The following is a 15,299-nucleotide window of genomic DNA, read 5'->3' on the forward strand; positions in this document are numbered from 1 at the left end:
CCCTGGAAATCACAAGAGTTCAAACATTTAATGCGAGTTTCTCTTTACTAATTTTTTTTTTACTGGTTTTGAATCATTATGATTTCCACTCCCGTTTTTCTAGATCTAGACCTTGTAGAAACAAAAAAGGCTTCTGGAAAACACCAAGTGCTGCCAGAGCCGGTGGCCATTGCCCTGCGTGGGGAGGGATGGCCACGGCGGGCTCGGCAGCGTCTGCCAGCGGCAACTTGGGTGTCGAAGTATTTCTGGTGCGAGAAGGGCACAGAGGGAGATGGCAAAACGGGCTCCCAGGCTGCTGAGGCCCGGCAGCCGCCGCCCCACCGACCGGGCCTTCGGCGGCCCTGCAGGCCCCGACTCCGCGGCCCGGGGAAGCCCCCGCCGGGCCTGGCCTCGGGCCTCCCCCGGCGGCGGGACGCAGCCCCCCTGGGCGGCGGGGCCTCGCCGGCCCGGTACGGGGCCCCGAAGCCCAAGTAAGACAGGGCAGGCGGCTTGGCTGTCGCCTACCAGGGGTCAGGCGGCGGCCGGGGGCGGGGGCGGCGCCGCCCGGGTGTGAGGGGCGGGGCGGGGCATGGCGCCGAGATCCCCGCGGCCCGGCCCGGTTCGGTCCCCCGCGGGGCGGCGGGGAGCGGCCGAAGAGCCCCGGCGGCCTCTTCTTCTGCCGCTGCCAGCACGGGGGAGGACAGCAGCTAGAGGGAGCTCCTCCGGACTGCATCTGCCCGTGCGCCCCGGTTCCTTTCATAGGCGCCCCCGCCCCCTCCCCTCCCTCCTTCCCCCGTGATGGCGGAGGACAGCGAGTCTGCGGCCAGCCAGCAGAGCTTGGAGCTGGATGACCAGGATACCTGCGGCATAGACGGCGACAATGAGGAGGAAGCCGAGCACGCCAAGGGGTAGGGGCGCGCTGCGAGCCGGGCGGGCGGGCACAGCCCCGGGAAGGCAGCCCCCGCCTCTCCCGCCGCGGCAGCAGTGGGGCTGGAGGTGCTGCGGAGGCCGCCTTGCGGGCCGGGCCGCGCCGCGCCGGGCTCCTCTCGCCCCCGCGGCAGGGTGGGTAGCGGAGCGGGGGCGTGCGAGGGGCGCTCCTGTCAGCCCGTGGGCGGCCTGCACGGCCCGGCCCGGCCCGGCGCTCCTCCACGGCGCCTGCGCCGCCCGCAGCCGAGGGGGCCCCGCCGGCGGAACCCCGCGCCCTCCTCCCGGGCCGCCTTCCCGCCGCAGTCGGCAGCGTGCGGACGGGGGAGGACCCTGTCGCCCCGCCGCGCCGCACGGCTCGGCTCCCCTCGCCACTCCGGGGGCGGCCTCCGCGGGAGGGAGAGGCGGCGGTTCCCCGGCCTGAGGTGAGGGGGGCGGCCGGGCCGGCGCTTCCCCGCCGGACACCGGCCTTAAAAGCGGGCCTTAAGGGAGGTTCGTTGTCTGTGCTTTCCCAGGATTTGAGGCCTTTTCTTGTTTCTTCTGGCCGTTGGGAAGCCTCCCGTGCTGGGTCCCGGCGCTCTGGGGAAATGCCCCGCTGCTCCCGTACTTGTTTCGGTTGGTTGCAGCCCGGCGGGTCCCCGGGGTCACCCCCCGCGGCGGGCGCCCCCCACCCCTGCGCCCCCTCCCTGTCCCGGGGACCGCTCCGGCATCGCTGGTGTCCCTCTGTCCTGCGGACGCTCCTCCCAACGTCACCTATTGTCCAAAAAGAAACATTAACGCTCGATCCACGCGCCGCGCCATGGAGAGTGGAGCGCGTGTTTTACCAAAAAGCATCGGCCGGAGCAGACGCTGTGGTTCTGGTTGTAGTTCCTTCTCCGCTAATCTTGTGTCTTAAATCTTGCCACGCTGCGGATCAGTCCCCAGTAGCTCGGGGAGGCGACAGGAGAGACAGCCGGGTGGACGCGGCCCCTCGCACCCGTCCGGCGTTGCGCGGCATGCAGTGTGGCTCCGGCCAGGCACAAGGTGCCGAGGGTCTGGCTTGCTCTGCAGTTAGAGGCTTTGGGGGTAGGGAAGTGGGAGGAACACGTTTTAAAAAACAACTTCGTTTAAATTTACTTTTTTGGCTTTTTTCGGCGTGGTTAGAAAATGTGATTGTGGAGAAAATGCTTTGTTGTCGCAACTAGGAGTGGCTGGAGTAACCTAAAATAGAAATAGGTTAATCTATACACTGCTACACAAATACCTTCCTCATGAATTTCTGATTCATCTGGTTGAGAGCGTTTCTGTAGGTGATTGATGTTTGAGGATGTATGCTGTTTGTCATCTCCTGCCCCTAGGATTTGCTTGGCAACAAGCAGCTCTGCATCTTAAATGTGGCAAGAGAAATCTGAGACTTAGGTGACTGACTTGTCTAAAAGGCAGGAAAGGGGGAAAACTTCGATGCTTGCTGCTCTGTCAGTGAATTCATGGCATGCATGCTAGAATAGTTGTGTCAAAAATAATTGTAGTAATATAAACCTGGGATATTATAAAGGAATGAAATAGCTTTTAATTATCATGGGTGTTTTGTTATGTTTGCATGGATATGCCACGGTCGAAGATTCCCAAATATGTAAAAGTAACACTACTAAGAGCAGCAAATTATTATTTATTGTTGTTCGTAGGAGCCAACCTGACGTGCCAGGCCAGATTGTTTGATAGCTGGGTGATGCCTGTCTAGAATTCATTTGTACCTTATTTCTACTTCAGTTTCCTCTTCTGTTTGTGTGCGCGACCGAGCTGTAGCTGCCCTCTGCGGTGTAGCTGGGCTTGTGGCTATGTGCTCGGGCTGCTGTGACAGCGAGTGCAGAAGCAGTGTGTAAGAAGCAGCCGGGGAACAAAGAATTGCATTTCGGTGTGTTCTGAATCGCGGCTTGCTGCTCTGCTCCGACTTGGATCTTGCTGAGCTCTGAGGGACAACTACTGCAGCTGTGAGCTGTATGCTATTCTCCCCAAAGCTTGTTTTTGTTGACTATCCCAAATGTATTTTAATGAGTATTTCAAGGAAGCTGCTTCATTCATCTTTGAATAAGAAAGCGAATGCTTCCAAGTAATATGAAGTTTAATTAAATTAGTGGTAGATCATTCCAGTAAAAAAAGCCTCTAAATATTAGTGTCAGTTTTGTGTCATGTTTCTGATGCATGAAATCTAATATTGACTTTGAATTATTTTCCTGTAATCTTTGAGAATCTTGTTTGCTACTATTTGTCTGCAGGCTGAAGTATTCAAACAAATTCCATCAAATGAAAAGAAAAATCTTACATTACAGCAAACACAAAGGTCTACTCTTGATCTGGGAGATTAACCCCTGGTAATAGGACCCTAATTATTCCCTGTTTTCTCCCTATCATAGTATTTTAATTTTTGAGGTAGCTTTAAAGTTTGCTTTGAGCTTTTAGGTTAGGTTTTCTATACCTAAGCAATTTATGAGCAGTGTTACTGAGACTATGACTGTGTCAACTGACTTGCTAAATTCTGAATGGACTCCATTGCTGCCGATCCGTATTTAATCTCATGCTATTTTAACCTTAAGTTTTTTATAGGGAGGTAGAATATGTGTTGTGTGTCAGTGTCTAGTAGGATTGCTCTGTAAATGGAGTTACTTTCAAGCTGTTTCTAGGCATTTGAAAATAGGTCCTTGTAATACTGACCACAAAACCCCATGGTTTGTATATACATGTATGAATTTGAATTTATTTATTTATTTTAAATTTGCTATTTTTTATGTGCTTGAGCACTGAATGACTGCAGCAGAAAATACCATTTTATAGCTCTCAACTGTGCAAATGTCTTTGTCCTCTGTTTCTGCTCCTGTTTTTTAGATGCAGGATTATGTATGTTGTGTGACTCATTGCTGTTCTATTCTGTCTGCAGCTTGCTCCTGCTATATGCATTATGCTTGTACTTGTTCTGTTTCATAATAAAGTGTTGTTTACAAAACAGCTTTGTTAGTGTGTATGTAGAAAAAATGTATTTATTGCACCTGAATCTACCCTGATGAGCCTAGCTTTGTAAGGTCTCAGTTCATCCTAAATAGCTCCTTATGCTCAATGGCAGAAAGGCTTTGGCCACAGAACGTTTAGTAAACAGATGAGGAAAAAGTATGACCTTTAAACAACTCCCCCCAACCCTCACAAATTATTTACTTTGTGTGTTTTAGTAGTATACCTCTTTGATTACTGTTAAATGGCAACTTTATAACCAGCACTACTTTTAGATTAAAAAAAATATAAATATTTTTAAGGTACAGGAGGCAGTGTTTAGTTTTAGCAGGTGAGATTTACATCTTGAAGTACAGCCTTACGGACTTGAAGGGGGAGGCAGAGGAAATGCACAGAGCGTTTAGGAATATCTGTTGGGTTAGGTTTTCAGGCGTTGCTATTAGGTATTCATGCTCAAAAAACTTGCATTTCCAAGTACTGAAATGTATGCAAATGAAATCTTCGTCCAGAGAGGCTGTTAGTAATGGTAGTTTCTTAGTAAGTGGAATTTGAAGGACATAAGCCCTTCTGGTCAGGACCTTCTTATTCTCTTGAAGTGGTGGTGGTCTGTTACAGCAAGGGGAGGCCCTTTGCATCTAAGCCTCCATTTTCTTTATGAACCAAGGACAGTCCTAGTATAAATAATACTACCTTGAAATTTTTTTTGGAGTCTTGCCCATATACATGAGATCTGATTTTTGTGATCAAAAAGATCTGTATAACATCTTCAGAAATGTAGTTTTGCAACTTCAGTTACTCGCAGAGAGAGAAAAAATACTGTGAAGGCAAAACCTCCCCATAGGCCTGGGCCTTTGCAGCTTAAAAATAAACATCTGAAGTACATGTTTGGTTTTAAATTTGAGAAATTGCTAACTTAAAATTACCATTCCATGTAATTTGAAACAGATGTTGATATTACAAAAAGCTGTTTCTGCTAAAGCAGAATTTAGGGTCCAAAAAGGCAATTAAAATAACACGAATATTCAGTGGGAAAGAGAAATCAAAATCAAGAGAGCCAAAACAGTTTGACCACCTGAGTAGGGTAACTGTCATGCTCCTCCTGATTATTCCATCTCAGCTTTTCATGGTTTTGCTCAGAGCTCCACAAAGTAAGTTTCTCTGCCTTTGCCACACTCCTCCCCAAATGCAGTAAGTATCCCCATTTTTCAGTTAAAAAGAAAAAAAAAAGGCAACACATGCAGGGAGAAGCAAAAGTCTTTTTTCACATTTATGCAAAACACCAGATGTGTGTACATAAGTGGAAAGGTATGTGGGTGGGATCATGGGCTCACATTTGTATCTTGCAGACAAAATCATAAAACTGTGGGCCTAAGTGACTGTCTCAGAGTCATAGCCACAGCTTGTTTCTGTGGCAAGGTTGTCTTTTCAGGGGCAGAACAAGGTCTTTTGACTCTTCTTTTGTCTCAGCTGAATTTTGATTTGCATGTCACTTTTGTGCTGGCCTCACTCCTTTCTTACTTATCAGACTGACAAAACCATCATCGTGGATGCAGTTAAAAATATCTTGGACCATGCCTGCACTTAGGTATACCTCAGCCTCAGTGTGTAGGCTTGCCCTCCTGTCAGTGAAGTGCTCCTGGTATAAGCCTCAGTGTGTAGGCTTGCCCTCCTGTTGGTGAAGTGCTCCTGGTATAAGCCTGTCTCTACTAGACTGACACAGTCAAAATCTTCCGCGAGTCTAACGTTGAATATTTTTCTTAGTATAACCATCTGTGGTCTGTGCGGTGGGCTGGACTGGGGCAGATTCGTTGATGTGATGTGTGAAAAAGTTATGTTTCCTGACCTGACAGCTAGACGTAGCATCAGAGTTGCATATCCTTTTCCTGCTTTCCGTGTGGGACCTGCACTCCGAGTTGTATCGCTTCGATGGTAGCAGGGTAGTTCAGCAAAAGAGATTTCACACTTAAAGGTCAGCTTTCACAGAAGTGGGAAACTTTTTTTCTTCCTCCAAACTTCTAAGACTGAGATGCACCTGTATGATGACAGCACACAATGTATCTGACCAGACAAAGGAGAACTTAGATCTTAGTCAGCACACAAGACTGTTTAATTAAGAGAAAAGCTTTTAATGGGAGTTTTTGCTTTTAATCTCATTACTTTTGCAAATCCTTTGTGCTGTTGTGTCCAGCATAATTACTACAAGTTGAACAACAGAGTTCCTCCCTTCCTAGTCATTCTCAGTCCCACTTCTAGAACCTTTCGGTTCTTTTCAAGGCAGAGTATGGGAAGGAGAAGAAATCCTGAGATGTTTTGGTTTAGCTTTTGCCCTAATTTGCATGGTATCTCTGGTTGTAACTTGTGTTGGACAAACCTGTTTACTCAGTAGAAATTTCTGCATGCTGCCAAATCTCTGGGTTGCAGGCATGCCTAAAGAGTTGAAGGACAAGTAGATCTCTCTTTAAATCCTCTTTTTACATTCTGTGGACTGTAACAGTAAAAAAAGACTGACCCAGGCAGGAGACTGTACACTTATAACTGCTCTGGAACGGTCCCTGGATAACTTGTCAGACAAAGATACCAGTATTTCTTTTTCAAGAGGCAGTGTGAAAACTCTAAACCTGAAGGTCATAAACCAGGGACTGAGATTTTGGAAGATTTTAAAAAAGAAGTAGTTTTAAACACCATCTATCTTTTACAGGAATTTAGTCCCATCTTTCCTCTTTCACAGCTAAAAAAATAAGCATTTATATATGAAAAAGACCTTGAGCTGGTCAAAGAACAAACTAAGATTATCCTGCTAAAAGTACAGTTTAACTGGGGATAACATTAGTAAAGCTTGGCAAAACTACTTTTTCTCCATAGCTGCCAAACTTTTTTTTTTTTTTTTTTTGGAGTACAGTTGTTCATTATTTCACCAAACTAAATAAAACATTGACCCTTAGGTAATCCCAGTGAGCAGAATTTCTCTGTGGTGTAACTGGGGCCAGCTACTGTTGAAAGGCAAGAAGAGGAGCGAGCTGCACCAGTGCGACTCGGGGCTCGGTGCCTGCTGAAGGTGCCTGTCGAGATCGGCATTTGCTGAAATTCCTCGTAGACTTAATGTTAACAGAAAAGCCTTTGGGAGTCAGCTCAAGGACGCGGTGGCATCATTTGTTTGCTGTATGTGAGATGTTAGAGGTAAAGGTGAAAGCTTGTGGAGTTCACCTCATTAAATGAATCTCATCAAAGGTGAAATCGCTTTCCCTAGTATTTGTATCTGTTTTGGTGATGAAGTCCTAGGGTTGTACCTGTTTGGTTTTTGGTTTGTTTGGTTTGGTTTTTGTTTTTTTTTTTACTCTCTTGTATTTATAACTTCTCACCAGGCCTCTGGGTCCGTTCTGTGCTTAAATTCTGTACAGAGTGTCAGCTTGGTATACAGGCCTTTGAATAGATTTAAATTTGATTATATTAAACTGAGAATATAGAAATTGTTAACAGAATCACCTAGGTGATCAGGCAGTATCTTCATTCTGCAGCAGAAAGTTTTTTCCCTGCCTTGCTTAACACAACTCTGCCTTTTGTTGCTGCAGACTTCTAGTAAGTCCTACAAATTCTTGTCTCTGTGCTGTGTGAGTGTTTGGTCTGCTACACTGTTGTCCTTTGAGTAGCCCAGAGGGTGCTGCTTTTGTAACTCATCCCCTCTTTCTGGGAGCATAACTTAACCCAATGTAACTGTGGAAAGTTAAGGACTTCTTGGGGTTGATCTTTCACTACGGGCTGTTCTAGAGAACAGTAACGATCTCACAAAAATGAGTCTCTGTTTAGTTGCATGTTTGATTAATTGCAGGCTTTTGGCCTCCCAGTCAGACATTTGGGTGTTTTCTTGCCGACTTCAGCTCGGCCAGAGTATAGATGCTAAGACTGGGCATCATAATCTTGAAAGTGAGCATGTTACAGTGAATAACATGGCCCTTGCAAATATATTGATCTTAATAACTTTAGTATTGTTCTTCTGATTTTTTTTTTCTTTTGGTTTGACAGTATCATATTTGATTTTTTTTTTCCTTCCAGAATTAAACAATTGTTTGTTGCATTAACTTTTTTCCAGTGAAAAATACCCAAGCCCCCCAAACCCCAGTATCTGTCTTGAGCTCCATTATGTATGTATGGTTTTGCTGGGAGATTAACCTGTTGAAGAGGATTCAGTGTTAACTGACTCATTGCCTGCTTATTTGCCTTCCGTCTGGGAGTTGCCAACACCTCCCACACTTCGCAAATTTTATTCTAATCTTAATTCTGTGTCTTGATTATTGGTCAAATTAGAATCTCCTTAAAGAAGAAAGACGTATTATCAATAATGAAAATATGTCAGAATCTGCAAGTGCAATATATAATATGATGGGGGTTTTGTTTGTGTTTTTTTTTTTTAATTAAAGTTGACCCCATTGTACTTATTGCTTTAAAGCACAAATATTTGGTGTTGTTCCTTACTGAGTTTTCAGCAAGACTTTAATCACTACTTAAGTTAGAAACAAAATTCCTGAAAACAGAATGTTTTTCACAGAATCACAGAATGGTCGGGGTTGGAAGGGACCTCTGGAGATCATCCAGTCCAACCCCCCTGCCAGAGCAGGGTCACCTTAGAGCAGGTTGCACAGGAACGCGTCCAGGCGGGTTTGAATGTCTCCAGAGACGGAGACTCCACCACCTCTCTGGGCAGCCTGTGCCAGTGCTCTGCCACCCTCAAAGGAAAGAAGTTCCTCCTCATGTTTAGGTGGAACTTCCTGTGTTCAAGATTTTGTTTGGATTCTTATCAAATTCAGATGTGCCTGATGGTTGAACATGAACATGAAGGGGAAAAAATATTGGGCCACTAATAGTTACTGAATTTCCAGTGAGGTTACTTTCCTCAGTTCCTGCACTTTCCTGAGTTCCTCCAAACTCTGTTGAATTTGGTCGTTTCATGTTTGTGCTGGGTAATGGCCTGGAGAAGAGCAAGAGCACTGGCTGTTATATAGTGTCACAATTTGACACTAGTGTGTCAAAATGCCTGGTTGTGCTGGGGTGTGAGTGTAACACAAATTAGAAAGCACTTGCAGGAAGTTTTTCACCAGTGCTGTCAGTTCCCCTCTTCCTTCCTTTGCCTTGCCTTTTCTTCACATTCAAACTGCTGTTTTTCATATTAAAATGCTGTTTTTTCCATATTTAACTTTTTCTGAATTTTAAGCTCAGTGGTATTGATTTTTCTCATTGCACGTTCTCTGAATCTCTGGCAGAAGTCCTGGAGGAGATTTGGGAGCGAAGAAAAAGAAAAAGAAGCAGAAGAGAAAAAAGGAGAAACCAAATTCTGGAGGCACCAAATCAGACTCTGCGTCTGACTCCCAGGAGATTAAAATTCAACAGCCTTCAAAAGTGAGAGCCTGGTTCTGTTTTAATTCGTGCTTGCCTTCTAATTTAATTTAATTTGTGTGTTGCTTTTTGTAAAAGTGTGTTGGTAGTTTTGCCTTAACACATCGGAATTAAGTAAATGGTTACTGTCCTGAATAGAGACAGAAGCAAGGTAAGACCTGGTGTTTGCAGACTGTGTGAAGTTAGCTGGAGAGTCGTCGTCACCACCCCAGTGATGTACTGTGAGAAAAGCAGAGGAGGAGGTGTTTTGTCTTTCTTTTCCAGCAGTTAGAAATCAGGCTAGTGACAGCTTAGTTGCAGAGAATCTGAATCTGCAGTGATAAGGCTTTTAAATAGATTTTGTATTTGATGAATTGCCTTTAGTTTAGTCACTGTCTAACTTGGCTTAGTGCAGTTTCAGTAACTTGTACAGCTTAATGTTATCTGATAGTGAGCATCAGCAGTAGGGGGAAGGTGTAACTGCTGTGCTAACCAGTGTCTCATTTGGGCAAACGAGCAGCATGTTGTCTTACGTAAAATGTGGTGATCTCTAACATGGAGATAACAGACTGAAGAAACTTTTTGCCATCTGAAAGGTCTCCGCTGTAAATAAGAATGCAAAATTATTTGAGAGGATGTACAATCTTTGTGGTCTTTGTGATAAAATAGCATTGTCTATGTGCTTTTTTTTTGATTACTGTGTTCTGAATGAACAGTGAATAGTATGACATGGTGGCTTTTCTAACATACAGCTTTTATCTTAAGAGGAATCCGAGCCTGAGAACTGAAGTTTATAACATGATGATAAGAAAATTTATGGGCCATTGAGCATGTTGAAGTAGGTATATTTGCTTTATCAGATTAACATGGAGACTGTTACACCGTTGTACCAGTAGTACTATTCATCCTGTAAGATTTGTCAAGTACATTGGGGCTACCAACTAATATTAGGGAAAAAAGTTGTGTTTTGGCTCGTTAACATACTGATAGATTTTGTGTTGTCCCTTTAGATCTTCTCTGTGTCACCCCTGTTGCTTTGAATGGGCACATTTGGCACAGGGGACACTTTACAATATGTAAAGAGATCGTAAGTACTTTCTCATCTCACCATGTGTTTTGATACTGTGTTTCTATAAAGCACATGGCATGAATTGCTAATACAAGACGACTATTTGCAAGTGATAACCAAGTAACCTCAAACTCTTTACAATTGGAGTGAGGTCAATTTTAATGTTAACATAAAGACATAGTTCACTGCTGCGGTATCCTGGGACTTCCTCGGTTCTCTGGTGACTAAACTTATTGTTCCATATCTTGCCTCTATTTGCATTAAAAGGAAGCTACTTCACTTTTTTTTGTTTTCGCATGCAAGATTCTCGTCCTCAGCACCTTGCAACCTTGCGCACCATCGCTCTGGCATGATGCGTTTTGCAAATGTGGAAGCCTGTCCTTGGTCTAAGCTGTGTACTTGGGGTGGCACTCTTCGTGATTATTTTACTGTCATAAGAAGTTTAGCCAGTTTGTTAGTAAGGTTACAAAATTTTCTCTTTTATTGGCATGAAGGAAAAGCTCTTATTTAAGTCTTTCTCTTGAGCTCTAGGCAGCTAAACCATTTTACTGTTCTTATATGGCTTCCACTTTTCTCTAGTTGCAAACGCATCAGTGTGGGCTCATTCTTTTTCACTTTCTCTGCTGTTTCCAGGTGTACACACTGATAACTAGGCAAGTTTCTCTTGTCTTGGACAACTTTCCTGTTCTAGATTTTTTGAAAGCATCTTAGACTGATCTGGCTCAGTGTGGAGCGATATATTTATTTTCTCTGTTCCTCAATTGATACTTAGATTTTTGTATTCCTTGGGCTATGTGAGGTGCATGAGAGAAAAAAGACTTTTAGCATTTTCTTGCTCTTGGTTGAAAAGGGGTTTAAAAAATATTTTAGAGGAAAGTGACATTGTGCAGCTTACCTTTAAGAGAATATATGCAAGATCATCAGATAATACTCAGTGGGGCTTCTGAACTCATTGAAAATGGTTTTGAAAAAAGATCTGAAGATGAGAGAAGCAGAACAGTGAGTCTCCTTGGCTTCTCCCTCCCTTATTTGTGATACTGGTCTTTTTGAACACTGGCATGAGTGTAGCCACAGCAATAAATGCCTGTTAGCATTGTATGCTTAGAATGATCTTTAGGGCACTTCACTGCCCATCTCACCAGATTTTGGTCTCTCCCCATTAAAAGTCCTGCTGATGTAGACTGGCCACATTGACACAAATGAAGCTTGCCAGATTTGCAATATTACCAGTCATTATTGTAATCACCAATGGTCTACACAACATATTCATAGAATAACTTTGATTGGAAGGGACCTCTGGAGGTCTTTTGACCGACCTCCTGCTTAGAGCATATCCAGCTAGATCAGGTGGTTCGGTCTCCAAGGATGGAGACTTCACAACCTCTGTGGGCAACCTATTCCAGTGGTTGACTACACTTGTGGTTAAAAAAATAGTAATTCCGTATATCTAAATGGATTTTGCTGGTTTGCAACTTGTGTGCATTGTTTCTTGTCCTATCATTGCGTTCCTCTGAAAAGACTTGGCTCAGTTTTTGTTACATCCTCCCATTAGGCAGCAATAAGATATTTCCTGCTCCCTTAAACTTCTCTTCTTAAGGGTGAACAAACCAAGGTCTCTCATCTTCTCGTTGTACGTCACGTGTTTCAGCCCCCCGGTCATCGGACTCACTCCACTATGTCAATGTTTTCCCTGTAACAGGGAACCCAAAACTGTGACATGTGATCTCAGGGGTGCCATATAAAGGGGAAGGCTTGCTGGCCGGTCCTACTGGTACAACCCAGTATGCAGCTGTCCTTTGCTGGCCAGTGAACTGTTGGCTCATGTTCAGCTCTCTGCCCACCATGACCTCCAAGTTCTTTTCTGCAAAGCTGCTTTCTAGCCACTTGATGCTGGCCTCTGCCATTGCATGGGCTTTTTCTATCCCAGATGCAGGACTTTACATTTGCCTTTGTCAAAAGTCTTAAAGTTTCTCTTTGCAACCTGTCAAAGTAGCTTTGAATGGCAACTCTGGTCCAGTGTATCAACCATTCTTCGCAACTAGGCATCTTCTATGAACTTACAGAGAAAGCACTCTTGTCACGTCCAGATCCTTAAACAATATCGATTCCCAAGTTCTCAAAATCCTCCCCCTTGCCTTCTTGAAGATGGGTGTGACATTTCCCTTTTTCTAGTCATAAGAAACCTCCACCAATTGCCATAACCTTTTAGACTTGATAGATGCTAGTTGCAGTAACATTAGCCAGCTCCCTCAGCACCCTCAGGTGCATCCAGTCTGTTCTTACGGACATGTGCATGATTAGTTTGCTAAGTGGTCCCTAACTTTCTCTCCCGCTGTGGGTACTGGGAGTCCCAGAGACTTGGCTGCAAGGCTGAGGGACATCAAAGGTCTGAGGTCACATCTTGTCACCAAAACCGAGGCAAAAAAAGCATTGTTTGCCTCAGCCCTGTTGCACAACAGTGCTGTCTTTTGCTGTGGGGAGATATTTCCCCTAAACTGTAATGAAACAAAATCACTCTTTCTAATTCATGTGAAATTCTGTGTAGGTTTTTCTTGCTTTCCATTACAGGAAAACAAAAGGGGTTGAAAGTAAACTTCTTAGCCAGGCTGATCTCTGAACGTGCTGAAAGGAGAGAAGATTCCTCCTGATGTCACTAGCCATGTTGTGTTTATTATCAGAACATGAACTTTTTACTTTACATATGCTAGTAAGATCTTTTTAGAACCTAGTATCTTCTTTTAGATTTTCTATTCTCTTCTTCTTAATGTAGAAAAAACATTAGAGACTTAAAATAAACATACAAAGTAAAGTACAGTATGTCAATATTTATGTATGATTTCATAATCTACTGATAAGATTTCAGAATTTATCTAGTGGCATTAGAAGTATTTGTATCAGGCCAGTGTGTAATAGACAAATTGATTTTTTTAGTTGAGAAAAGTAAGTTATGTCACTAATCATGGATCTAGAAATAGGGCAGTTTCTTTATGCCACAATAGTGTTGCTCTAAAATGTGTAAATATGTTAATTCACAGCTACTCAGATGACATGTGTTTAAAGCATGCTCACAGGTAAAATTTTGCAATACTTAAAATAATGAAAGAAATTGCATAATGTTTGGAGAGTACAAGTTTTTATTATAAATAGAAAATGATAGCCTGCTTAAGCTACAGGCAAGGAGTTTCATTCCTTTTGTGACTGGGGATACTAGAGGCAGGTGCCCATCCAAATGAAGCTTTACATCATTATTACATGTATGGCGGTTTTTCAACACATGAATCCTAGAAAGAAAATGAAATATAGAAATAGTGATCCATTGATAGTCAGTAAAAAAAAAAAAACAAACAGCAAAACAAACGTCTGGCTTGAAATCTCTATGCAGAATTGCTTAAAATTTTCCCATCCATTTGAGACTATTCCTTCAAATGTTTTCCAGGACTGCAGTGCAATAAATACCTGAGCACAAGCATGCTTTTAGTAATGCTCAGAACAGGACTTACCACTTGGGAGATAAAAAAGCCAAGTAAATAGATTTAAAAAGAGAGAGAGAAAAATCCCTCTGGATTTAGAAGTCTGTTACCATTATTCCTCTGCACTTTGCTATGCAAGTAAAAAAATCTTATTCCAGTTACGCTTACTCAGAAAGATCAAAGGTGAGCGTTTTAAGAGCTCAGTTTAGAAACTTAGCCTTAGGTTTTATGCTTTTCAAATAAATTTTCTATAAAGATTTTTCAGCTTTTTAGTGGAAAGTTTGGGTTTTTTATGTCTGTCTGCTTTTATCAGTTAAAATTATCCTTAGCTGTGAGTGTTGGCACAGTTGGCATTAGTGGCAAGATGGTTAACACACGATGCAATGCAGAAAGGTACCTACTATAATAGTTGCAAGCTAATCTGCTACAAGGCAGACACAATATAACTAAGGTTGAAAAGTGGATATTTGTAGCAATACAGTGTACCTGAAATACTGAACCATCCTGAATTTAAATATTATTTTATACTGTATGTGTTAAGTACAACTTCAAACATCTCTGTGCGTACCAGTGGTTATCTTTAGATTGTTAGATATCTAAGCTGATCTGTTTTTTGCTGTTTTATTGTATTTTACCAGGTGTGTGGGGCAGACAATACACAAAACTTTTTATTGTGATACTGGTACCCTGCCTTAATGCTGCAGTATTTGTGTTAAAAACTCTGAAGTTTCATGGTTAAATGCAAGCACTAAGTCAAAACTACCAAGTATTTTGTGAAGCTGCTTGTCTGTTGCCCACCTGACTTTCCACGCTCCTGCCTCTGAAGCTTATACCTAAAGTAACCATGATGAGAAGAGTATATGAAAGAATACATAACAGTAAAATAAATGAACATGTTTGTACAACTAGTTGAAAGTAAACATACTCAACAAGCTTCCTCTTCTGTTTGTTTGTGTGCAGAATCCAGCCATTCCAATGCAGAAGCTTCAAGACATCCAGAGAGCGATGGAGCTGCTCTCTGCATGCCAAGGCCCAGCAAAGAATATTGATGAGGCTACCAAACGTAAATACCAGTTTTGGGATACGCAACCTGTACCTAAACTTAGTAAGTTTAACTGTACCTCATCGTAAAATCTGTGTAACTGACCAGTAAAAGAAAGTGTGCCAGCTGTCTGGCATGTTTTCTGACGTGGGTATGAAGTTGGACTGTGTGTGGTAGAGATCCTTAATCTTTTGTGTAGTTTATGTGGAATTCTTGATGTTTTCTAAGAAAGTTGCTGGCCTTCCCCCCCCCTCCATGATATGCAACAAAATATGGTATTAATAAATCTCATTCTGATATTCTCTATAAAAATGGGAAATGCTACTGAAATAGCATTCCCTTGTATATTTTAGGTCTGAACTCTTGAACAACAGAATGTAGAAGTCTTTTCCACTTCAGAGAAAATAAGAACTCTGAAGTGGTGACAAAGAGTAAACTTTGATTATTTATTTTAAAATTTATTTAT

The 15,299-nt window shown here is 43.1% G+C and overlaps 1 protein-coding gene across 1 annotated transcript in view; it reads left to right on the forward strand.

Annotated features, from left to right (window-relative positions):
• Window positions 1-545: 545 nt before the first annotated feature.
• NMT2 (N-myristoyltransferase 2) overlaps window positions 546-15,299 on the forward strand; it is a 32,338-nt gene continuing 17,584 nt past the window's right edge. The window contains exons 1-3 of the mRNA XM_074574582.1: window positions 546-887; window positions 9,141-9,276; window positions 14,752-14,896. Of these exons, the coding sequence (XP_074430683.1) occupies window positions 778-887; window positions 9,141-9,276; window positions 14,752-14,896 (391 nt within the window). The 5' untranslated portion in view covers window positions 546-777. The remainder of the gene's footprint in view (window positions 888-9,140; window positions 9,277-14,751; window positions 14,897-15,299) is intronic.

This window comes from Larus michahellis, chromosome 2, assembly GCF_964199755.1.
Source record: "Larus michahellis chromosome 2, bLarMic1.1, whole genome shotgun sequence".
NCBI lineage: Eukaryota > Metazoa > Chordata > Aves > Charadriiformes > Laridae > Larus > Larus michahellis.